The sequence below is a fragment of the Podarcis pityusensis genome (assembly GCF_964106645.2).
Source record: "Podarcis pityusensis genome assembly, chromosome: 13".
NCBI lineage: Eukaryota > Metazoa > Chordata > Lepidosauria > Squamata > Lacertidae > Podarcis > Podarcis pityusensis.
The window spans coordinates 14,813,722-14,838,632 of NC_138038.1; the positions used below are offsets into that span (position 1 = coordinate 14,813,722).

Sequence of the window (24,911 nt, forward strand, 5' to 3'; positions counted from 1 at the left end):
TGTATAATGGGATAAGAATCCAATGTCTTTGTTCAAACCAGGTTTCTCCATGGTTTTAAGTTTGGTAATGAGTTGCAATTCAGCAGCTTCTCTTTCCAGTCTATTTCTGAAGATATCGTGTATCATTGGGATTTTGATGGCATGTTGACATGATGTTGACATCTTGCTTGGGGTTTTATCCCTGCAATTCGAGTGAACCCCCCTTAGCACACTTTGGTCGCCTTAAATACCAATTAAATATTAAAATTAAGCAAGGAAATGCCCTTTTCCCCTCCTCCTTGTTTCCTTGTACGGAATTGTGCCCCTCTCTTTTTCCCGCACCTTGAACTCAACCTCTGCCGGCGTCGCATTGGACTCCCGTGCGTGTATGCGGGCGGGTGCCTCTCGCGGCTCCCTGAACTCTTGAAGGCGGGGTCAGCAGACGCGAGAACGAGGCGGTTATAAAAAAGGTCCGGAAGTGGGAGGGGCGAGGACAAGCCCCACCCCTCGCGCTCTGCGTGGCTCCGCCTCCTCCCAGCCGGCTGCTTTCCGCGCTCCGCACCTCGCATCTGTCAGTCGCTGCTTCGTCGCCGGCGGAACAAGATGGCGGCTCGGGTGAGTGGACGGCTGAATGACGGGCGGGGTGGGGGGGAGATAGTGACGTGTCAGCTCGGCGGCTTCTGCCTCCCATTCATTCTCTTAGCAGCCCACCGCCCTTCCACCCAGCCCAGTTAGGGAGGTTTCCCTGCTCCCTATGACACTGCTGCGTATATGCCATACATTTTCAGCTCATCCCACACCGCGCCCTTTAAAAAACACCCCCCCCGGGAACTATAGCCTGTTAAGGGTGCTGGGAACTACTGTTCTGAGGATTTTCAAACCTGGGGATTATCACTCTGGAGGTCCGGCACTGAGCTGTTAACCCTGTAAGCTCTGATCCTCACAATCACTTGTTAAGGGTGCTGGGAGCTACAGTTCCCAGGATTCTTAAACCGGGGAACTATTGTCTGTTAATGGTGCTGGGAACTACAATTCCCAGGATTCTTAAACCTGGGGATTATCTCTTGTTAAGAGTGCTAGGAGCTACAGTTCCCAGGATTCTTCAACCTGAGGATTATCACTTGTTAAGGGTGCTAGGAGCTACATTTCCTAGGATTCTTAAACCGGGGAACTATCGCCTGTTAAGGGTGCTGGGTGCTACGGTTCCCAGGATTCTTTTGGGGTGTGCTCTTCAAATTCACGGGGTGTGCGCACTTAGGGGGGACCCGAGTGCAGATCCTCCGCCACAGAGCCTTGAGTGATGCGGTGCCCTCCCACTCAGGCTAGCCCACCTCGGCGGGCTGTTGCAAAGGGGCGCACAGTCAATCTCTTTCTGCCTTCCGTTTATTCTCGGTGGATCGGCTTGCTGGAAGATAAATGGGTCTGTTCGGTGTGCTGGAAAAGAAAAAAAGCAGCGTGCTGCTTTCGCGCTGGGTCTCTCAGTCATCTGAGCATTGTAGCTGAGACATTGGAGAACGGCTTGCTTTTTTGCATTCTTAATGTAAAATGGCTTTCCTCGAAGGCGGCTTGGCAAAAATGTGCCTGCCCTTCTCTCCCCATCTCACCCCCGATCTGTTACCCTTAAATAGGACATTGCAGGAACAAGGGCAGGCTGAAGGGTTAATGCCGGAATTGTTTGCTGTGTCATAAATACTTCTGGGTGACCTGGAGTTAATAAGCTGTTACTGCGTTGCTCCCTCCCTTTGGAACAAGAGTGTCTGGTGGGTGAAAAGCTGGGAGGATCAAGCTGTTTATGCGGTGAGCACCTTTACTGCAATGCACACTTCGCTGGCAAGCGGAAGACTCTGTCTTCGGGTTGCATATGAACCGAACTTGTGGTGATGCTGCTGGTTACAATGATGTCAGATTGCTGTTGCTTTATTTTCCCAGTGACCCAACATGTGCCTAGTACTTTGCATCCCCTAGAATGACGGGTTCAGTGCAGACGGGTTAGCAATGGAGCAGTTGGGGAAAGGCTAATGGATGTACCTTTCTCAGGTTTATTTACCTTCTGTTACGCAGATACTCCCCAACACCAGAAAGGCTTATTGGCCTTATGCCACGAAGAATATCTGTTTAGTATATAGGAGGAGGAGTGTTGATTCAGGATCATTTAAAATGTTCTCCCTCCCTGCAGATTGTGGCAGATTAAGGAAGCTTCGGGAGGGATGATATATAGGGGAACAAACCAGGACGTAACACAACAGGTGATTGGTGATTTTGGAAGCATAATAGTGGTTTTCCGCAAAAAGGCATCATCCAGAATTGAAGCAGGTTTGGTTCTTCCACTGGCTTGTGGTAATGGTTCAATGAAAAACCCGTTACTTGAGGTGTGAGAACAACAGCGTATGCCTGTAGGATTTGGCTTAAAATGCAGAAACTAGCATTAAAATAAATGGTAGTGAGCTCCCGCCATTGGAACACTTCTCAATAAGAGTAAGGAGGAAGTGACAACGGTCAAGTCTCAAAATGCTCGTGATAACTCTGATTGATAAGTATAAAAAAAATTGGAGGCAAAATGCAAAAGTATTTAAAAGCCCATCCATACGTATTGCTTTCTGGTTCAAAGAAGCAGGCATGGCACAGGCATGGCACAACAGAAAGCAATCCAAGGATTTAACTGGCCCTTTGCCATATAATATGGTACATACTGGAAAAGATTTCCTAAGTAACCCCTTCCCATTAGTTGTGTTGATTCTGCTTAATTATTGGAGATGCTGAAGGCACACTCTGCGGCAACAATGACATAGGCTCTCTATGTCCTTTCTACCTGCTGTATTATTATTATTTTATTATATTTGTTGAATTTCACTGAACAAAAGCAAAATATAAAACCACAAAATATATAATCAAAATGAAAGCAACAAGCCAATAACCCCCCCCAAATAACCACATTTTAAAAGGGCGTAGGATGTCAAATCAACCAAAGGCCTGTTTATAAAGGAAAGTTTTGCCTGGTGCCTAAAGGTGTATAATGAAGGCGCCAGGCGAACATCCCTGGGAAGAGCATTCCACAAACAGGGAGCCACTGCAGAGAAGGCCCCGTTCTCGTGTTGCCACCCTCCGGACCTCTCAGTATACAAGACTGAGCAATGGAGATTGCACACATGACACTATCCTTGTAATTGTGAGCAGGCCATTGCTTGGGGTATCCCACACTAACATTGGGGAGAGGTGAAACCAACAGGAACACCATGATGGGGATATAGAAGATGATGAGGAAGGCTGGTCTCCATGAGTGGAACAGAAGACGGGCAGTCACTCTCTCATATTTGCAGGCCTGGATGAGTGGCGTAAACTTCTTGTCAGACACAAATAGGCCCTCTTTCCTGCAATGAATTCCTGTGATAAATCACTCTCTGCATTGCCCATCTTCACATTTCAGCAGACACTAAAAGTTGCTTCTTTCCCTTCGTACAAATCTTGATGTGCGCAAGGAAGAAAGGCATAATTTATCTATCTCTCACTCATAAGTGATTGCTGACATGTATCTTAGGCATATACATGCTCAGTGACCAATGAAACGCACAAATACCATTTTACATAGAGTATTGTTTTGGTCTCCGTCTCTGGGTCAGTGGGTTCTCACAGTTGAACTGAGAGGTTCTGCTTGTCATATGTGGCCAGGCAGGTCTGCGATTATGAGTTGTCTAAATCAACGCAGAGTTCTCTGTTGATCTTGCTCCACCATAAACATGTGAATCACTCTGTGGAATTTCTCTAGGACTCCAGGTACACACCTTGGGTGAATGAGCTCTCAGAAGCATCTGTTGCCCTCAACTGATATTTGTTTTTTTTAAAATAAAATTTATTAGATTTTCCATAATTATAACAAAAACCACAAAGCAAAATAACACACAAAAACAGAAAGAAAAGAAAAAGACATCAATAAAAGAAAAAAAACCAGATAAACAATAAACAACAAACTTAATTCTTTACAAATCCAACCTTTTAAACATCTTGGTTGACTTCCTCTAGTCCCTCCCTTCTGAGTTTCCTTGTAATTGAAAGTAACAGCTTCCCAATATCATTATTAAAGTAAAATAATTTCCAATTACAGTGGTACCTCGGGTTACATACGCTTCAGGTTACACACTCTGCTAACCCAGAAATAGTGCTTCAGGTTAAGAACTTTGCTTCAGGATAAGAACAGAAATTGGGCTCCGGCGGCGTGGCGGCAGCAGGAGACCCCATTAGCTAAAGTGGTGCTTCAGGTTAAGAACAGACCTCTGGAACGAATTAAGTACTTAGCCCGAGGTACCACTGTATAATCCATCTTATTCACGTTTCTTAATATTCAAAATCCCATTTATTTAATTATAACCTCATTTAATCCTCAACTGATATTTGGCCTCGTGTGTGGCTGAAATGACAGAAGGTGCGTGGTCTTAGCTGGATAGCTATCTCCTTATATAACAATCTACAGCAAGGAGGGGATCCTTTAGCTGAAATTGCCAGGGCAATTTAAATCACCAGATTACTGGCATCAACATCCTAGTGATGAAAAATGTCAGCCTAGTTGCTATTCATATGTTTTCCGTGGAGTAACTTTTTTCAGTGGCCCCCAGAACTAGGGACAGGCAGGTACCGGTATCTATTTCTAGCTCATCTCATTTTTTTCATATGTTCATTCGTGGCTTATTTCCACCCCATTTCCACCTTTATCTACAAATTTTTAGTCCTCACAAAAACGTGTGTGTAGATATTAACTTAAGTAAGTATCATAAAATGTGTGTTCTCTCAAACTACACATTTCTAAACATATTTTGAGCATCATAGTGTTTGGGAAGTGTGAAAGGCAGTCCAGAAGTTGCAGATCAGGTCTGTTCTTATAGGAATTCACAAGTAACAAATTCCCCACGCAAAGCTTGAGCTAAAAACAATCAAACACATTTCCTATTTAATGTGTTTGAGAGTTTTGTTCACTCTTCTTAGGAGAACACTGAAACCCAAATCAGATATGATTTGTTTGTTACCTGTGATACCATTTGATACTGTGCATATTTACTCCCAAGTTAAATGTGCATAAGATTGCAGCTTTGGTCATTTTAGGCCACATTTGTGGGGAAAAGGACTGGCTAAATTTTACTTGCCATAGCTGAGTGGCTGTTTATAGACTGGATTTATTATTGTTATTCTTATTAGTATTTAAATTTGTATACCACCCTTCATCCAAAGATCACAGGGCGGCTCATAACATAAAAATGTAGAATGAGAAGACAAAATACACCATTAGAAAATAAATCTGAAAACGAAAACCAAACCAATAACCCCCCCTTCCCACAAACATATTTAAAAGGCCATAGAGTGTTGAATCAGCCAAAGGCCTGGTTATGGCGAAAGGTTTTCGCCTGCTGTCTAAAGATATGTAATGAAGGCGCCAGGCGAGCCTCCCTGGGGAGAGAATTCCACAGGTGGGGAGCTTCTCATGGAGGAGTCACATGAAGAAGGGCCTTAGATGATGATTGCAGGGGCCAGGTTGGTTCATATGGGGAAAGGTGGTCCTTGAGGTATTGCGGTCCTGAGTCATTTAAGGCTTTGTAGGGGAAAGTCAGCACTTTCACCTACAAGCTATAGAGCAGGGGTAGGCAAACTAAGGCTCGTGGGCCGGATGCGGCCCAATCGCCTTCTAAATCCAGCCCGCGGACGTTCCGGGAATCGGCGTGTTTTTACATGAGTAGAATGTGTCCTTTTATTTAAAATGCATCTCTGGGTTATTTGTGGGGCATAGGAATTTGTTCATTCCACACCCCCCCAATATAGTCCAGCCCACCACATGGTCTGAGGGACGGTGGACCGGCCCCTGGCTGAAAAAGGCTGCTGACCCCTGCTATAGAGCTATAAGGGGTGGCCAACTCCCAAGAGACTGCGATCTACTCGCAGAATTAAAAACTGGCAGTGATCTACCCCCTTTTGGGGGGTACAGGTCAAAGTTGGTGAGCTTCTCTTAGGGAGGGGGTGAGCTCCGATTTTTCAAAGTTCAAGCCTAAGATCAAGGGAGAAAGGGGAACAGCTACTCACCAACAGATCGCTGGGGAAACAAACAGCCTCACTGAGTAAACTCCATCTTCCGTTCAGCAAATCGTGCAACAATGGAGGGGGCGGAGCCAGATTATATTTTACCAATGCTAAGGAAAGGGACCCAGTGATCGACCGCAATCTACCAAAACCTCCCGGGGATCTACCAGTAGATCATGATTGACCTGTTGGACATCCCTGCTATAGAGTGATGGAAAAACAGGAACAAGGTTGTATTTCCGATATACTGCTCTCAGTCAAGGTTGGTTTCATGGCTGGGCCTGAACCCAAATTGAAAATCTTTGTCATCCAAGATTTCCTGCCCTGACCCTCTCCATGACATCCCTAGGAAGGGGATATTCGCAGCTGGTCAGTAGCTCTTCCAGACCAAAGGGTCTAGGGCCATTTTCTTTCCGAGTGGCAATGCCACTGCTTTTTTCCAGGGTGACAGGGTATCCTCAGATTGTGTAGCCAGGTGGTCATAGCAGGTCCTCTAATGCAGAGGTCCCTTCCTGACAATGGGAGTCAGCAACCTCCAGACTAGCTACTGGAAAATGCAATGCAAGTTGCGAATTGCACCATCTTTGCCACTGTGTTGGTTTTCTGGGCCTTAGAAAGTCTCTCTTCTTGTCCCTGCACAAATGGTTTCCCTTGTTTTCATCTCCCTCTGGGGCACAAACGTGGTTTCATTAATAAATTATCTTAAGCAGAAATGTTTTAGAAGTAAGAACTGTTAAAATCAGCAAGGTTTTCTGAGTAAATATGGATAGGCTTGGACTGTGAGGAGAGTGAAGGTTGTACTGGTATCTAACTGTAACATGTGACACACAAGTTACACAACTCTTGCATAAGGTTTTCTTCTGTAGAATAACAGTGCTTGAAGCTTCTCCTTATGGTCACACGAAGAGCTGTTGTCTTTAGGAAATGCTTCAAGTTCTCCCTTTCCTCCAGGATGCAGAAAAGAATAGATTTCCAGTAATAGAAATAGCCTGTATGTTCATTCCTTGGGGACAAAACCCCCAGATAATTCTCCCAAACCTAGGCAAAGGCGCAAGGGGTTCAGCATCGCTGCAAAACTCTTTCCATGCCATATTGCAATCTGCTTGAAAATCCTTTTGCTTTCAAAGTTCCTTGTCAGGTGGAATGGGCGATGGGAGGGCTGCCATTAAAATAACACAAACCAAGAGCCCTGTTTGGGTAACAAGATGGAACTGTGTAGGATGCCAGCAGGCAACTCACATGGTAAAAAGGTAAAGGATCCCTGGACGGTTAATTCTAGTCAAAGGCGACTATGGGGTTGCGGTGCTCATCTCACTTTCAGACCGAGGGAGCCGGCGTTTGTCCACAGACAGCTTTCTGGGTCATGTGGCCAGCATGACTAAACCGCTTCTGGTGCAACAGAACACTGTGATGGAAACCAGAGCGCATGGAAACACCATTTACCTTCCCGCCGCAGCGGTACCTCTTTATCTACTTGCACTGGTGTGCTTTCAAACTGCTAGTTTGGTAGGAGCTGGGACAGACCAACGGGAGCTCACTCCGTCATGGGGATTCGAACCGCCGACCTTCTGATCAGCAAGCCCAAGAGGCTCAGTGGTTTAGACCACAGTGCCACCTGCATCATATGGTGTCAAGCAGTAGCCACCCATAACTACTTGCTGGCCTTGAAGGCAGGAGTGGCGCCATTGTAGCACAGTGCTCTCAGTCCCCAGCCCCTGGAGCCATGTCAGAAGGATGCTATCACCAATGGTATCAAAAGTCTTGGAGACATCAAGGAGAATGAACAGGGCCACACTCCCTCGTCTCTCTCCCAAGAAATGTCACCAGTCTGGATGACCAAGGCAGGCTCAGTGCCTTGGGCTTCAAACTAAACTGAAATTCCCCACTTCAAACTACATACGGTGTTTTGCATGATGGAATGCTTCTTCATACAAAAATAGTTCCAGGTTGCCAAGGGAAAGCGTTCTAACCTGTCTCCCAGCCTGTTTTCTCTATACAGTGGTACCTCGGGTTACATACGCTTCAGGTTACATACGCTTCAGGTTACAGACTCCGCTAGCCCAGAAATAGTGCTTCAGGTTAAGAACTTTGCTTCAGGATGAGAACAGAAATCGTGCTCCGGCGGCGCGGCAGCAGCGGGAGGCCCGATTAGTTAAAGTGGTGCTTCAGGTTAAGAACAGTTTCAGGTTAAGTATGGACCTCCGGAACGAATTAAGTACTTAACCCAAGGTACCACTGTTTAGGGATTTATTTTTTGGAACAGGGACAATTATTTCATCATTTGAAAGGTAATTCCATCAGCAAGCTGCAGTGGTACAATCCTGTCACAAGTTGATCAATTAGACTTCTGTCGCTTACTCATTCATCCTACGAAAACACCCTCTTGTCTGTTCTCATAGAATTGAGCACCGAACCTTTCTGAACATTAGAAAAAACCCAGGTTTGCCATAACTCCCAGCTGCTGGCTTGAGGATTTGCCCTCTCTACATATGTTCAGTACCATATACCCACTGTGAGGATGGCCAAGGAGAATTGGCAGTTAGGAAAGACAGAGCCTAGACCAGAAAAAAAATGCTTGGGTGGTCAATTCTGCTTCATGAATCAATTCTGAGGTTGCCAGAATCTATACCTTTTTCCTACAGAAATTTGCCTGTGTACCAAATAGAATGGGAAACAGCCCTACTAGAAAAATTAACCAATAAACTGAAACTGACATGGGGACAAACAGAAGAAGATGCCTTTACCCCGGTATGGCTTCCCGTTTATCACATACACAGCCCAACAAGACAATGACAATAATCCACCAACAGCATACAAATCAATATGGCTAACCTGATCCAAAACACCCACCCACCCCACTCACACACGAAAGAAAAAGACCACCACAGCCAATCACAAACAAACAACCACACCCTAGGACAACCCCAACCTCTCTCACCACCAAAGGAACACAAATGAACAGCACGAGCAACGCTGACACCAAACCCTACATACATGAAGCAAAATAGAAACATCGCCACCCGACCCCCCCATCTCCCCCCCTACCCCCCCAATGTCTCAACAAATGAAACTGATTTGTAAAAATTTTACATGGAAAAAATACAAGAGACATTACACATACTTCTGTAAAACAAGAAAATCTTTAATAAAAAAAGAAATTTGCCTGTGAGGGTGACAGGTGCAACACTTGTTTCAGAGAACAGGAAGCCTAGCAGGTAGAGTTAACTTTCTTACTGAAAAGGTATATAAGTATGCAAGATTCAAGCAGCACAGAACTCATTAATCAACAGAATGGAAATATAGCCTTTTCTGATTAGGCATACACCTGCAAGGATGATCTGTATCCAGGATACTGGGTTTATTCTTCTCATCCAGTCCTATGGTTTTTAATCTTTCTGGATAAATTGCTTCTGCCAGCGCAATTGTGGTCGTAATCTCTTTATTCTGCCTCCACTTGCTTTATCTAATGTAGCATCATGCAACGTGAGGCTGAAAAAAACAAATACTTATTTAACAGGAATGTATATCCTGCCATTTGAATAGATTCCCAGGATAGCTTACAAAACTACAGTACAGTGGTACCTTGCTTCTCAAACTTAATCCGTTCTGGAAGTCTGTTCCAAAACCAAAGCGTTCCAAAACCAAGGCGTGCTTTCCCATAGAAAGGAACGCAGAATGGATTAATCCGTTCCAGACTTTTAAAAACAACCCCTAAAGCAGCAATTTAACATGAATTTTACTATCTAACGAGACCGTTGATCCATAAAATGAAAGCAATAAACAATGTACTGCAGTCACACAGTCAATCAATCAGTAGCTGAACTGGGTTCCACACAGTCACAAAAACAAAACAAAAAAGCCGCAAAAACAAAGACGCAAAATAAATAGCAAAAAAAGACAGGCCTTAGCGTAACACTCAAAAGGGAAGGGTACCACTCAAAATGGAGCACATTCAGCTTCCAAAGAAAGTTCGCAAACCAGAACTCTTAATTCCGGGTTTGTAGTGTTTGGGTTCCCAGTTGTTTGAGTACCAAGGCATTTGAGAACCAAGGTACCACTGTAAAACCCTTTTTAAAACGTAAGCACACTATAGATTAAAAGAGGCAGGATCCAGAAACAGGAATTGCTCAGGAATATCTTGACCATATCTGAGCATGACACAATCATAGGAATAGAGAATCAGAGTGGATCAGATTTATTGTGTAGCTGACAGACTGTAGCAAAAGAAAAAATGGACGATGTTATTTGAGAATTATAGAATTGTCGAGTTGGAATGGACCACGAGGGTCAAACCCACAACCCTGAGATTAAGAGTCTCATGCTCAACTGACTGAGCTTGTTGGACTATAACTCCCGCGAGCCCCATCTAGCATGACCAAAGACCAGGGGTGCTGAGAATTGTGGTCCTACAACAAATAGCCTTTTTAGTTTGCCTTGACACAGGCGTATTTCTCTGAAAGGTCTATACTTACATTGGCCGCTGAGACCATATAACACCAGTCCTGAAAGACCTACATGGGCTCCCAGTACATTTCCGAGCACAATTCTTTTTTTTTTTTATAAGATATTTATTAAGGTTTTCAAAATATTACAAAATAAAAATAGAAAAAAGAAAAATACAAAATAAAAATAGTTAAAAACAAGTCAATCTTTCCATTACTTATTTTTCATTAGCTTGTTTCCCGGACCTCCTCACGCCTCCCTTTTTTGTATTCCAGTTCAGTTTGTTGGTTCAGCAAATCCTTCCCCTCTTTGTTTATCCTAATCTTTAATCTTAAAGTATTGTAACATTAAATTTTTACCTGTTAGTAATCCATTTTTCATATTCCCTTATAATATTTCAGCTAAAAACCATTTAATTTCTATCCAACATCATTCTAACATTCATTAATTTTACAATATTTCTGTAAATAGTCTTTAAATTTCGTCCAATCTTCTTCCACCGACTCTTTTCCCTGGTCTCGGATTCTGCCAGTCATTTCCGCCAGTTCCATGTAGTCAATCACCTTCGTCTGCCATTCTTCCAGAGTGGGTAGATCTTGTGTCTTCCAATACTTTGCAATGAGTATTCTTGCTGCTGTTGTGGCATACATAAAAAAAGTTCTATCCTTTTTTAACACCAATTGGCCGACTATGCCCAGGAGAAAGGCCTCTGGTTTCTTCAAGAAGGTATATTTAAATACCTTTTTCAATTCATTATAGATCATCTCCCAGAAAGCCTTAATCCTTGGGCACGTCCACCAAAGGTGAAAGAATGTACCTTCAGTTTCTTTACATTTCCAACATTTATTATCGGGCAAATGAGAGATTTTTGCAAGCTTGACTGGTGTCATGTACCACCTGTATATCATTTTCATAATATTCTCTCTTAGGGCATTGCATGCCGTAAACTTCATACCTGTGGTCCATAACTGTTCCCAGTCAGCCATCATTATGTTATGTCCAACGTCTTGTGCCCATTTAATCATAGCAGATTTCACCGTTTCATCCTGAGTATTCCATTTCAACAGCAAGTTATATATCTTTGATAAAGTCTTAGTTTTGGGTTCTAACAGTTCTGTTTCTAATTTTGATTTTTCCACCTGGAAGCCAATTTTCTTGTCCGAATTATATGCCTCCATTATCTGATAATAATGAAGCCAATCTCGCACTTTGTTTTTTAGTTTCTCAAAACTCTGCAGTTTCAATCTGTGTTTCCGAGCACAATTCAAAGTGTTGGTGCTGACCTTTAAGGCCACCCCCATCGTTCAGCCTGGAGACTGAGGTCCAGCTCCGAGGGCCTTTTGGTGGTTTCCTCCCTGCGAGGTTACAGGGAACCAGGCAGAGGGCCCTTTCAGTAGTGGCGCCCGCCCTGTGGAACGTCCTCCCATCAGATGTCAAGGAAATAAACGACTATCTGACTTTTAGAAGACATCTGAAGGCGGCAACCCTGTTTGGGGGAGGTTTTTAGTGATTGACGTTTTATCATGTTTTTAATATTCTGTTGGGAGCTGCCCAGAGTGGCTGGGGAAACCCAGCAAGATGGGTGGGGTATAAATAACAAATTCTTATTCTTTTTCTTTTTCTTATTCTTTATTATTATGCACTTCTCTCCCCCCCCCCCGCTTTGTTTCCTCTGCCTGCCTGCCTGCCACCTTTGAGACCTGTGGTGCTGGTTGAAAGGATGTCTCCAGCACTAAACCTTTCCAGGGGTAATTGGTCTCCTGCTGTTTCCCTGCTACTAAGTGATAGCTTGCTTTTTCCTAGTGAGAAAACAGAAGCATCTGCGTTGTGTCCCCCCCACCCAAGGCATTTATTACCCAGGGCACACACAAACAGTCCATTCTTAGGGAATTCTCCTTCCACACCTTGAATCTCCCAAGATTTCAGAGGTCTGAAACAATGTCCTTTGCCTGCAGCAGCCTTGTCCTCATTCCAGAATTAGCATGTCTAACACTGCAGTGTTCCTAGTGGAGATAGGAAGAATACAAGCAGCAGCAGCATTCTGCTGCATGTTTAGCTACTTGGATGCTTTCCTGAGACCCCATAGCAGAATTATCACAGTATTATTACCAGTATCAGAGAGTTGTTGACTGCTGGTATTTAGAAGGTTGATCAGAAGGTCGGTGGTTCAAATCTCCGTGACGGGGTGAGCCCCCGTTGCTCGGTCCCTGCTCCTGCCAACCTAGCAGTTCGAAAGCACGTCAAAGTGCAAGTAGATAAATAGGTACCGCTCCGGCGGGAAGGTAAACGGCGTTTCCGTGCGCTGCTCTGGTTCGCCAGAAGTAGTTTAGTCATACTGGCCACATGACCCGGAAGCTGTACGCCGGCTCCCTCGTCCAATAAAGCGAGATGAGCACCGCAACCCCAGAGTCGGCCACGACTGGACCTAATGGTCAGGGGTCCCTTTACCTTTACCTATAAGATATCATCTTAAACCTTAAAATCCCTCCCTACCTTTCCTTTTTAAGCTTATTCTGTAATTGCCGTGTAGCGCTGCAACTGTTTTCGAAATGCGCGCCTCAGGGAAAACCTCTCAGTATTGACTTGTCTCGTCAAGTACCTCCTATTCAGGACAGTGGATTCTGGGAGCGCCCTCTGTTTTTGCGGCACATTGGGTAGGCCTGTGAGGTCCCACCGTTGCCCTACATCAGTGATCACCAAACCTGGCCCTCCAGCTGTTTTGGGACTACAATTCCCATCATCCCTGACCACTGGTCCAGTTTTGGGACTGGAGTTGTAGTCCCAAAACAGCTGGAGGGCCAAGCTTGGCCATCACTGCCCTACGTGATATGAGAGTGCACCTTAGATCATGCCCCCTATTCCCAGTGGCAGCATATCAGAAGAACATCTCGTTGGTAGAAGGCTTTAAATTGAGAAACCTTGGATAGTGAAGTCCAGTATTCATTAGAACGGGGAGGGACCCCTGTGTTTCTCCAGGTGTTGGACTACAAACCCCATCAGCCCTGGCTATTGGCTGTGCTAGCTGGGGCTGGTGGGAGTTGTACTACAGTAACATCTGGAGGGCAATCAATTCCCCATCTCTGCCCTTGAACATACTGCCATGTTTTTCAAGCTCTTGGCTTGGATGCTTGAAGCTTTGAGTCTAGATCTGATGGAATGATGCAAGGAAAGGTGGACTGCATTGCTACCAGATGTTTCACTGTGAAATCTCTGTGTTGGTTATTTACTGTATTTTTTGCTCTATAAGACTCACTTTTTCCCTCCTAAAAAGTAAGGGGAAATGTGTGTGCGTCTTATGGAGCGAATGCAGGCTGCGCAGCTATCCCAGAAGCCAGAACTGCAAGAGGGATTGCTGCTTTCACTGCGCAGCGATCTCTCTTGCTGTTCTGGCTTCTGGGATTCAGAATATTTTTTTTCTTGTTTTCCTCCTCCAAAAACTAGGTGCGTCTTGTGGTCCGGTGCGTCTTATAGAGTGAAAAATATGGTAACTTAAGTAATTCTTTAATCACATGCTACTGGTGCTCTTTGCATTGTGTCCTTTCATTCTTGTTAACAGTGCACGATGAACACTGAGCCACAATCTTCTCTAGTCTCAGCCTTCTCCTTTAATTGTGGACACTTTGCTGCTGAAATAAAAAATTAAGGTCTTATATATATAATAAATGCTCATAAGTGTACCAAGCAAGCACATACATAAATAAATATATAAACCATTTCTGAAGCAGCACAGGAAAACAGCCTGGAAACCATTTTGACTCCCAAACTGACCAAATGATTTCTCTGCAAGGTCAAGGAAAATGGAAAAGCCTCCCCATTGTCTTTTCCTTCACAAATCCTGTCTTAAGGGTATGTCTGTGTATGAATAGGGTGAGCCTGTGACCTGGCTCAGGTACTAAGTATTTATCATTACAAAAGACTGGCCAGGCTCCCCAGGGTATCCAATCAAGTGAGCATTAAGAGGTAACCTGCCAGACAGTAAGCATTAACAGGTAACCTGTCAGACAGGATGTAAACAATGCACTCAGATTTCTGTTGTGAGCTACACCCTTTTCTGTGATGTAGGTATGATGTGTCTGGGGGTGGTCTTGGACTCCAGGGCGGGCAATTTAAAATATTTATATAAGGGCGGGCACACCTGGGTTCTGGGTCCTCCGCCTTCTCCTGCGTGTGAAAGGGGCAGCCTGTTGCACAGTTCAATAAAGATCAGGCTTAGTAGCTGCTTTGCTTCTCAATATTCTCTGGTTGGCCTCTGTTATTTTCTCCAACCGATGGAGAACCTGCAAAGGACTCTATAAGGGCTCTTGTGTCCCCCATAAGGGAATAAAGGCAGATTTTCATTTATTACACTGCAAATGTGGCCTTCTAGGTTGTACTCTGCATTTTTTTTTTATTATAAAAAGTCCAATCCAGCAGCAAGATCCAGGTACCAAACAATGGCTTTTGGAATAATAGTGTTAGATGTACACCTAGATTTTTTTAAAACAACAGCAAACTGTCTCTGAACACATGCCCAGTCCATACTAGAAATGAGTTCAGTCCTTTTGCACAAAACACCCACTTGCGGTTTTTGCCCAAACGTTCTTCGTTTCAGCAGCGTTTAGAAAGAGAGAGCTTTTGTTGCTGCTGCTGCTGCTGCTGCTGTTAGTGAGTCAGAAATCCTTCCTGTCAGATGCAGGTTTTCAGATAGCTTCTTTCTACGCCTTCTCTTCTGCGTATATGAGTTGGTAAATGCTGTCAGCAGCACCAGAACAGTGGGGAAATGAGACAAGAGCAAAAGCAACAGGCACTCGGTTTTCTGTGGGGAAAAGACTATTAACTAGGGTTTTTGGGTGGGGCTGATTTTTCTCTGTTTTGGACACCTTTTGAATGTCATTCTACAGAGGAAACTGAATAACAGCTGTACGGTGGTACCTCGGGTTACAAACGCTTTGGGTTACAAACTCCGCTAACCCGGAAGTAGTACCTCGGGTTACGAGCTTTGCCCCAGGATGAGAACGGAAATTGCACGCCAGTGGCGCGGCAGCAGCGGGAAGCCCCATTAGCGAAAGCGCGCCTCAGGTTAAGAACAGTTTTGGGTTAAGAACGGACCTCCGGAAGGAATTAAGTTTGTAACCCAAGGTACCACTGTACAGTGGTACCTCTGGTTGTGAACGGGATCCATTCTGGAGGCCCGTTCTCAACATGAAGAGAACGCAACCCGCAGCAGCACGTCTGTGCACACGCGGGTTGCAATTTGCCGCTTCTGTGCATGCACGTGACGTCATTTTGCGCTTCTGCGCATGCGTGAGCTGCGAAACCCGGAAGTAACCCTTTCCGGTACTTCCGGGTCACCGCGGGACGTAACCTGAAAGAATGTAACATGAAACGGACATAACATGAGGTATGACTGTATAGTGTTTTGTTGCCCTGCTATCTTCCTGTCAAACCCAAATTTCTGTGACTACCTCCAATAGCGGTGGAGAACCTCTGGCACATGACGTGAATGTGTGTGCCCCCCTACAAGCTTTCTGTCCTTCTATTGGTACTCTCTTAAGAATGGGAAAAAATTCCCGTTCTTCAGTCAACAATTTTCTTGCCGATTGGCTTTTCTCTTTTGCCTGTGTCCCAGGGCTATGAGGAATGGACATTTCTAGCTTTTGCATGTGGAGGGGGTGGAATGCTTGGTAAAGGGACGGAGTTGGAATATATGGAAATGTGCTTCACTCCCCTTTTACAATTCAAACTTAACAACTTAGAGTCATTTACCATATTTTTCCATCTATAAGACGCCTCCATGTATAAGACACCCCCCCCCCCAATTTTGGGGAACTCAATTTTAAGAAAATGAGGGGAGATGGCCCAAAGTTGTTGAGCTTCTCCCCCCCATGCCACTATCCGTGTATTGGATGACTCCAGTTTTTTGACACAATTAAAAAAAACTTTGTCTAATACACGGAAAAATATGGTATGTAGCACTTTTCATGTGCGTGTTATGAATTGTGCTGATGTCTCCAACAACCTTGTGTGTCAGGGAACTGCCATCGGAAGGAAGGGAAGTGAAAGGGCTCACACAGGTTGGGAGAGACTCAGCAGCTGAAGAGGGAACCAGTAGGGGGAGAGGAGCTGAGCTGAGGGAAAGTGAGCTGGAGGGATGGCTCAGAGACACTTCCAGCGAAAACAGTGGGGAGGTTTCAGGACCTCCTGTAGGGACACCCACTCCTCGCCGGAAACTGTCACGCAGAGAGTCCAGAAGACGTGTTTCCATTAAGGAGCTTTTATGTTGGAAGCGATTCCGAAAGCAACCACTGTCGGAATCTGCCAGCGACTGACGGAGCCATGTTTAAGGGGCTCCGTTACAGACAGAGGTTTGCAAACTTGACCAAACTCTGAGGGACTTGGATTTTACACACAAGCAGCTCATCGTCCCATCACAGCATTCCGACAGTCTCCGTGAGCAGCTTGTGCAGGAGAAGGCATCATGAGCAACCCAGCCGGAACCGGAGAAGCAGGAGCTGGAGCGGGTCCAAGCCTGGAAGAAAGGTACCGGGTGTTGGAGGTCCAGCTAGCGCTGCAGACGGCGAGGCTTGAGGAGAGGAGGGCTCAGGATGCAGACAAAAAGGGGAAAGACACCCAGCTCGTCAGAAAGGTACCAGGATTGGTGCAGAAGTTTGGGGGGGAGCCCAAAGACTATCATGGCTTTCGGACAGAGATGCAATATGCCCTCAATCTGCAGTTTGATGAATTCCCTGACGAGGAATCACGAGTGGCTTTCGTGATTGGGCATCTTGAAAAGGGGGCGAGAGACTGGGTTAGACCCCTGATGGCAGCGAATAGTGACGTCCTAAAGGACACGATGAAGTTCTTTCGCGCCATGGATCTGATGTTTTCCAGCGATATTGAACAGGGAGTGGTGCGCAGACAGTTAATGGCTTGCAAACAGGGGAGCCGATCTGTCCGTGAGTACTGGACTGAGTTCACCATGTTGATCCATAAATTGGGGTGGGATCTATCGGCGGAACCCATTCAAATGCTCTTTGAAGAAGGGCTTTCTTCGGCTGTGAAAGACGAACTTTCCCGGGCGCCCAGGGCGGAGTCTATGGACCAGCTGACCAAATCAGCGCTGACCATAGGAGCGCGCCAGGAGGCGAGAGCATTGGAGAGGCGGGAAGGGAAGGGGGAACGTTGGAAGGAGTTCCGCATTCCAGACATTCCAGAGCCAACTTTCCCGCCGGCAGAGCCGATGGAAATCGGAACAGCGCGCGCGCGCGCAGTTTCAAAGCCCAGTGAGGGGGGAAAGAAGGAGGGAAAAGGCGCCCGGAAATGCTATCTCTGCCAACAGCCAGGTCACTTTGCCAGAGTCTGCCCCCAGAGGAAGGAATGGCAAGGGATGGTAGGAGCTGTGGAGGGAAGAGAGGAAGAAATACCGGAGCAAGTAAAAGCCAACGCCTGGCTGCCACCGTCGGGGCACAGCAGCCAGGCCAAAGAGCAGTGAAAGTGCCCACGCCAGAACCTCCTAAACCCGCCCTAGTGATAGAAGTGGCGCTAGAGCTGCCAAACGGACACCCTCTAAAGATAAAGGCGCTGTTGGACTCAGGCAGCTCCTGCAATTTCATGAGCAAAGAGTTTGCAGCTGAACACCAGATACAGACGATCCCTTTAAGCAACCCCCTGCAGGTGACCACGATCGATGGCAGGGAGCTGTTGGGAGGAGAAGTCAGCTTGCAGACCGTCCCAATGATAATGAAGGTGGCAAGGCACACCGAACTGATAGCGTTTAATGTGGCCACCTTGGGAGGAGCTCCCATTATATTGGGGATGAGCTGGCTAGCGTTACATGATCCGCTGGTGGGCTGGCATCAGAGAGTGGTTTCTTTTGGTTCAGCACATTGCTTAGAACACTGCAAAGAGGGAAAGGGTTTGGCAGGGGCCCAAGCCACCCTAGCAGGGACTGAAGTAACGGAGAACGTGAAGGTACCACGACAATACGCAGATCTCCGCGACGTCTTCAGCGAAAGGGAAGCTGACCAACTACCTCCGCATAGACCCTTTGACTGTCAAATCAATTTACTCCCTGGGGCACAGCTCCCTGTAGGCAAGCTGTACGCCATGTCAGACAGAGAGATGCAGGAGCTAAGAGAGTTCATTGACAAGAACCTGAAGAGAGGGTTCATCAGAGAGTCCAGGGCGGTGGGGGGCAGCCCAGTGTTTTTTGTGGATAAAAAAAACACGAACAAGCCGAGGCTGGTGTGTGACTTCAGGGCCTTAAATGCAGTGTCAGAACCAGTGGCTTTCCCTATGCCCAGGATTGACGACATTTTGACAAGGGTGCGGAAGGGAAAGATTTTCACAAAGCTGGACCTAAGGGGGGCGTACAACCTGATACGAATAAGGAAGGGGGATGAATGGAAAACCACCATGTTCACCCCTTTAGGGGCATTTGAATATTTAGTTATGCCCTTCGGCCTACAAGCAGGCTCCGCATGCTTTCAATCGTTTATGAACCACGTCCTGGGGCCTTTGCTTTACAAGAATTGTGTGGCCTTCTTAGACGACGTGTTGGTGTATTCTGAGAATGAGGAGCAGCATGTGAGAGACGTCAGAGAAGTGTTGAGCAGGCTGCAAGCCAACCAGCTGTGGGTGAAACTGGAGAAGTGTCAGTTTCATACCAAGGAGGTGGAATTCCTGGGGTATCGCCTGTCAGACAAGGGATTGGCCATGGATCCCGGCAAGGTCCAGGCGGTGCTGGAATGGAAAACACCCAAAACAAGGAAGGATGTGCAGAGGTTCCTAGGATTTGGGAACTTCTATCGTAAGTTCATCCGAAACTTTGCCCACCTGACGGCGCCCATTACGGACTGTCTCAGCAGTAAGAAGAAGTTCGTTTGGACTGAGGAGGCGGAGCGAGCATTTGAGGAACTAAAAAGGGCCTTCGCCTCGGAACAACAACTCCTGCATGTGGATTTACAAAAACCGATGAGAGTGGAAACTGACGCATCAGACAGAGCGATTGGGGCGGTGCTTCTGCAGCCAGGGAAGGAGGAGTCAGAGTGGAGACCGTGTGCCTTTTTTTCGCGAAAGCTGAACAAATCCGAGAGGAACTACACGGTGTATGACCGAGAACTACTAGCCATTCATGAGGCGTTCCGGAGATGGAGGCACCTGCTAATTGGCGCACAACATAAGGTGCAAGTGTGCACTGACCACAAGAACCTAGAGTATTGGAGGACGGCACGAGTGCTCAACCAACGGCAAGTGAGATGGGCCCAGGAGTTCTCCAAATTTAACTTTGAGATTTGTTACGTGCCAGGCCCAGAGAACATTAGGGCGGACGCTCTCTCACGCAAACCTGAATATTTGGAGGGGGAGGGAGCACCCGAAGAGAGACATGTCATTCCAGAGGACCGCTGGGTGTGTGGGGCGGCATTGGTGGGACAAAGAGAACTGGTAGAGGAAACAGAGAATGATGAATACGCCCAGAATAAGCTCAGAGGTCTTAGGGGTGAGGGAGAGGAACCAGGGGGTTTCGAGGAAAGAAATGGAGCTTTGTATTACAAAGGGGCACTGTATATCCCTGAAGGAGACTTAAGGGGGAGGGTACTCAAGCAGTTGCACGACAGCCCCACGGCGGGGCATTTTGGACAACACAAAACCATGTGGTTGGTCACCAGGGAATTTTGGTGGCCTAAGGTGAGGGAAGATGTACGGGAGTATGTAAGAGGGTGTGAGCAATGCCAGCGAGCCAAAGGGGAGAGGCGGGCACCGGCGGGGCTATTAGAACCCTTACCAACCCCAGAACGACCTTGGGAGGCAGTGTCGATAGATTTTATGACTGATCTGCCGAAGTCCAAGGGGAAAACAGCCATCATGGTGGTGGTAGACCTACTAACAAAGATGTGCCACTTTGTAGCCTGCTCGCATGCAGTCACGGCGGAAGAGACAGCGAAGTTATTTGTAGAACACATTTTTAGGTTGCACGGGGTGCCATTGAGGGTGGTCTCAGACCGAGGAAAACAATTTACTTCCAGGTTCTGGAGGAAGCTCATGAGCTTACTGCAGGTGGAGGTCAACTTTTCGACTGCCCGGCACCCTGAAACCAACGGGCAGGCGGAAAGAGCAAACGGTGTCCTCCAGCAATACCTGAGGTGTTATGTCAATGACAGAGAGAATGACTGGGTAGAAAAGTTGGCGCTGGCGGAATTTGCCTACAACAATGCCGAGAATGTGTCCACAGGGATGAGCCCCTTCTTGGCTAATTATGGGTGTCATCCCAGGGCTTTCCCAGGGGGAGAAGGGGAGAGATGGAGCGTCCCGGCAGCCGAGCATTTTGTAGAAGAAATGGAAGCAATCCATCGTCAGCTCCAACTCAACTTAGAAAGGGCGAAGGAAGAATACAAGAGGCAGGCAGACAAGAACCGAAGGGAAGGTGAAACCATAAGGGTGGGAGATAGGGTGTGGCTGTCAACCCAAGGGTTGCCGTTCAAAGGAGGTTGTAAGAAATTAAGACCCAGAGATTGGGTCCCTTTGAGGTCATTCAACAGGTCAACCCAGTGGCTTTCAGGCTCCGGTTACCCAACCACATGAAACTGCACCCAGTATTTCACAGGTCGTTACTGTCACCGTATGAGGGGGGACGAGAAGGGATGGCCACTCGGGGACCGGTCATAGAAGAAAGGGAATGCAGCAGCCATGTGGCAGAAATCCTCGACGCCAGGTGGAAGGGGGATCAGGTGGAGTATTTGGTAGCGTGGGAAGGAGAACCGGAGTCAGAAAACACTTGGGTAATGGCAGAAGATATCAATGACGAGGTATTGATAGAAACGTTCCACCAAAGGTTCCCAAGGAAACCTCAGCCTGTGGAGAGGTTCCGGAGGGAATACTTTGGGACCACCGATGAGGAGGAGGAGTTGGAAGGATTCTCGGACTCGGAAGGGGAAGGGGAGATGGACTCTGAGGAGGAGGAGTACTTCGAGACCAGGAACCGCAACAGGTGGAGAGAAGTGTTCGAGACATCGGAAGATGAAGGAAGTTCATTCCGGGGTTTTGCCTCCTCACCGCCCGTAGAGGAGGGGGCGAGAGGGGATGAAGGGGGCCCTGGAGGGGAGGTGGATGTCAGGGAACTGCCATCGGAAGGAAGGGAAGTGAAAGGGCTCACACAGGTTGGGAGAGACTCAGCAGCTGAAGAGGGAACCAGTAGGGGGAGAGGAGCTGAGCTGAGGGAAAGTGAGCTGGAGGGATGGCTCAGAGACACTTCCAGCGAAAACAGTGGGGAGGTTTCAGGACCTCCTGTAGGGACACCCACTCCTCGCTGGAAACTGTCACGCAGAGAGTCCAGAAGACGTGTTTCCGTTAAGGAGCTTTTATGTTGGAAGCGATTCCGAAAGCAACCACTGTCGGAATCTGCCAGCGACTGACGGAGCCATGTTTAAGGGGCTCCGTTACAGACAGAGGTTTGCAAACTTGACCAAACTCTGAGGGACTTGGATTTTACACACAAGCAGCTCATCGTCCCATCACATTGTGCTACTAGGAGGTTGTTCCAATTCCTGTGTTCCTGGGAGGATGTGACTTAACTCAAGGCCATCCTGAACAAAGAATAAGACCCAGGTTTCCCAGACCAGTAATCCGGCTAGAACTTGTGGGGGCATGGAGCCTGGAGGAAAGCAGTTAGATGAAGGGAATTTGAAGGAATATCTGGGACTTTACGATGAGAAAAGTTTTCGTCGTTGTTGTGGTTGTGAATTTCAACTCTGTACATCAGGGGTACATGACTTCAGTCCGGCATAGCCTGCTTTATTTTTTACTAGGTTCCCTGTGGCTTCCCAAAGTGTGTTAGAAGCTGAGATATATACAGTGGTACCTCAGGTTACAGACGCTTCAGGTTGCAGACTCCGCTAACCCAGAAATAGTACCTCGAGTTAAGAACTTTGCATCAGGATGAGAACAGAAATCGCGCGGCGGCAGTGGGAGGCCCCATTAGCTAAAGTGGTGCTTCAAGTTAAGAACAGTTTCAGGTTAAGAACAGACCTCCAGAACGAATTAAGTTCTTAACCTGAGGTACCACTGTATATAATTTAATCACCAAATGGCACCTTAAACCTGGCCTGCGATCACCACAATGGAATGTCTAGGCGCCTTATCCTCCCCCTGATTGTAAATAATAATAATAATAATAATAATAATAATAATTTCATGTCTATACTACTTTATATTTTAAAGAACAAATCTTGAAGCACATTAAAACATCAAATAAAAGAACCCAGAATAAAACTGATTCAAGCTTCAAGGAAAATATTTCAGATCCAGCTCTACCTCTCCTTTAAATCAGAACCAGTGAAGGCGGTGAAGGTCCTGTGTGAGTGCCTAGAGGCGGTTGGAGGATGGATGGCAGCTAACAGATTGAGGTTGAATCCTGACAAGACAGAAGTACTGTTTTTGGGGGACAGGGAGCGGGTTGGTGTGGGGGATTCCCTGGTCTTGAATGGGGTAACTGTGCCCCTGAAGGACCAGGTGCGCAGCCTGGGAGTCATTTTGGACTCACAGCTGTCCATGGAGGCGCAGGTTAACTCTGTGTCCAGGGCAGCTGTCTACCAGCTCCACCTGGTACGCAGGCTAAGGTCCTACCTACCCGCGAACTGTCTCGCCAGAGTGGTGCATGCTCTAGTTATCTCACGCTTGGACTACTGCAACGCGTTCTACGTGGGGCTACCTTTGAAGGTGACCCGGAAACTGCAATTAATCCAGAATGCGGCAGCTAGACTGGTGACTGGGAGTGGCCGCCGGGACCACATAACACCGGTTCTGAAAGATCTGCATTGGCTCCCAGTACGTTTCCGAGCACGATTCAAAGTGTTGGTGCTGACCTTTAAAGCCCTAAACAGCCTCGGTCCTGTATACCTGAAGGAGTGTCTCCACCCCCATCGTTCAGCCCGGACACTGAGATCCAGCGCCGAGGGCCTTCTGGCGGTTCCCTCATTGCGAGAAGTGAGGCTACAGGGAACCAGACAGAAGGCCTTCTCGGTAGTGGCGCCCGCCCTGTGGAACGGCCTCCCATCAGATGTCAAAGAGATAAATAATTACCTGACATTCAGAAGACATCTTAAGGCAGCCCTGTTCAGGGAAGTTTTTAATATGTAACGCTGTACTGTTTTTAACACTGATTGGGAGCCGCCCAGAGTGGCTGGGGAAACTCAGCCAGATGGGCGGGGTATAAATAAATTATTATTATTATTATTATTATTATTATTATTATTATCCTTCTCTAGGTGACATTTTGCTTTCCCCAGTCACCAGCCTGGCACTCAGAGATCTCTACGTGGGCGCGATTGGACCCGCACCAGTCGCAAAACATGCCTGGTGCCTGGCTGATTTTGAGCCCGAAATTCCTACACAGGAGCTCTTAGCAGTTAGCAACTCCTTAGTCTGTGAAGACTCAAATCAAGTCTAAAAGGAGTCCTTGCAGCATTAGCTAAAGACACTATCCAGCATTTTTCCTAAGAACCCTGGCAATTGTGGTCTAAATTCCTTCCTACCTCAGCATATATACCTCTAGAGAGAGGATGAAACGACTCCATTTTAGAAGCATGCCAGGTACTAATATTGGCCTATGTGTTTGAGGTCTGGGGTTGCGTCCAGGGCTGCTGTATGGTTTGTGCAGCAGATATCCGCTTGCACAACAAACTCTTCCCTCTCCTGGAGCCCGTCCCCCAAATAACCTCAAAATTTGCTCCAGAGGGTTGGGTGACCCTTCGGAGCAGATTGTGGGGGACGAGGAGCAAAGGGAAGCCCCGTTGCATGAGCAGAACTCAGCCTACACAACACAGCCCTTAGTCTTTCTACAAACCTGCATTTCGGGGTTTCAGATTCCAGATTCCAGACCAGATTGTATAATTTGTAATAGAGCTTGAGACCTGAAATGAGATGCACTTTGTTTAGTCTTAACTGGTCCGTTTTATGAGTAATTGCCACAATTTATCCAGAGGTAGAAAAATTGGTATGAACAAGAGAATTAGGCTGATTCCAGTTCCAGTGAATAAAATTAATCTCTGAACATGGTCTGATGATACAGTGCTTCCTTTGACACTTCCCTGTAAAAATAATTTAAAAATGTCAGTTCTCCATCACTTAGGAGATACTGTTTAGCATTAGTGTGTGTGTTTGTGTGTGTGTGTGTGTGTGAGAGAGAGAGAGAGAGAGAGAGAAAGAAAGAAAGCTGCTCTTCATGTGACATAGGAAAAAGCTTAACTCTCTAATCCCTGCAGAGCAGGTTACAAAATAGCATTTAAATCTCCAGGAGATTTCGTGCCCCACCACTGCCTAACTCTGGCAGCCTGGGTGACATTTGAAGGCTCTATGCAGATTTAAATAATGGGATGCTGATGATTTATTTCCCTTTCTTCCCCCGGGTTGGCATGTGCCTTATATTTAGGCACAGACTCTGGCTTTTAGGACAGTTG

At 46.6% G+C, this 24,911-nt stretch overlaps 1 protein-coding gene across 8 annotated transcripts in view; it reads left to right on the forward strand.

Annotated features, from left to right (window-relative positions):
- The first annotated feature begins 442 nt into the window (after positions 1-442).
- The window catches only part of NSF (N-ethylmaleimide sensitive factor, vesicle fusing ATPase), a 108,754-nt gene continuing 84,285 nt past the window's right edge, over positions 443-24,911 (forward strand). For 6 of the 8 annotated variants that reach the window (XM_080976676.1, XM_080976679.1, XM_080976677.1 and 3 more), the window contains exon 1: positions 444-594. In XM_080976676.1, coding sequence (XP_080832802.1) covers positions 583-594 — 12 coding nt within the window. In that variant the 5' untranslated portion in view covers positions 444-582. Of the gene's footprint in view, positions 595-1,728; positions 1,777-24,911 lie in introns of those variants that run through there. The other 2 variants (XR_013978548.1, XR_013978549.1) reach the window with 2 other exon arrangements.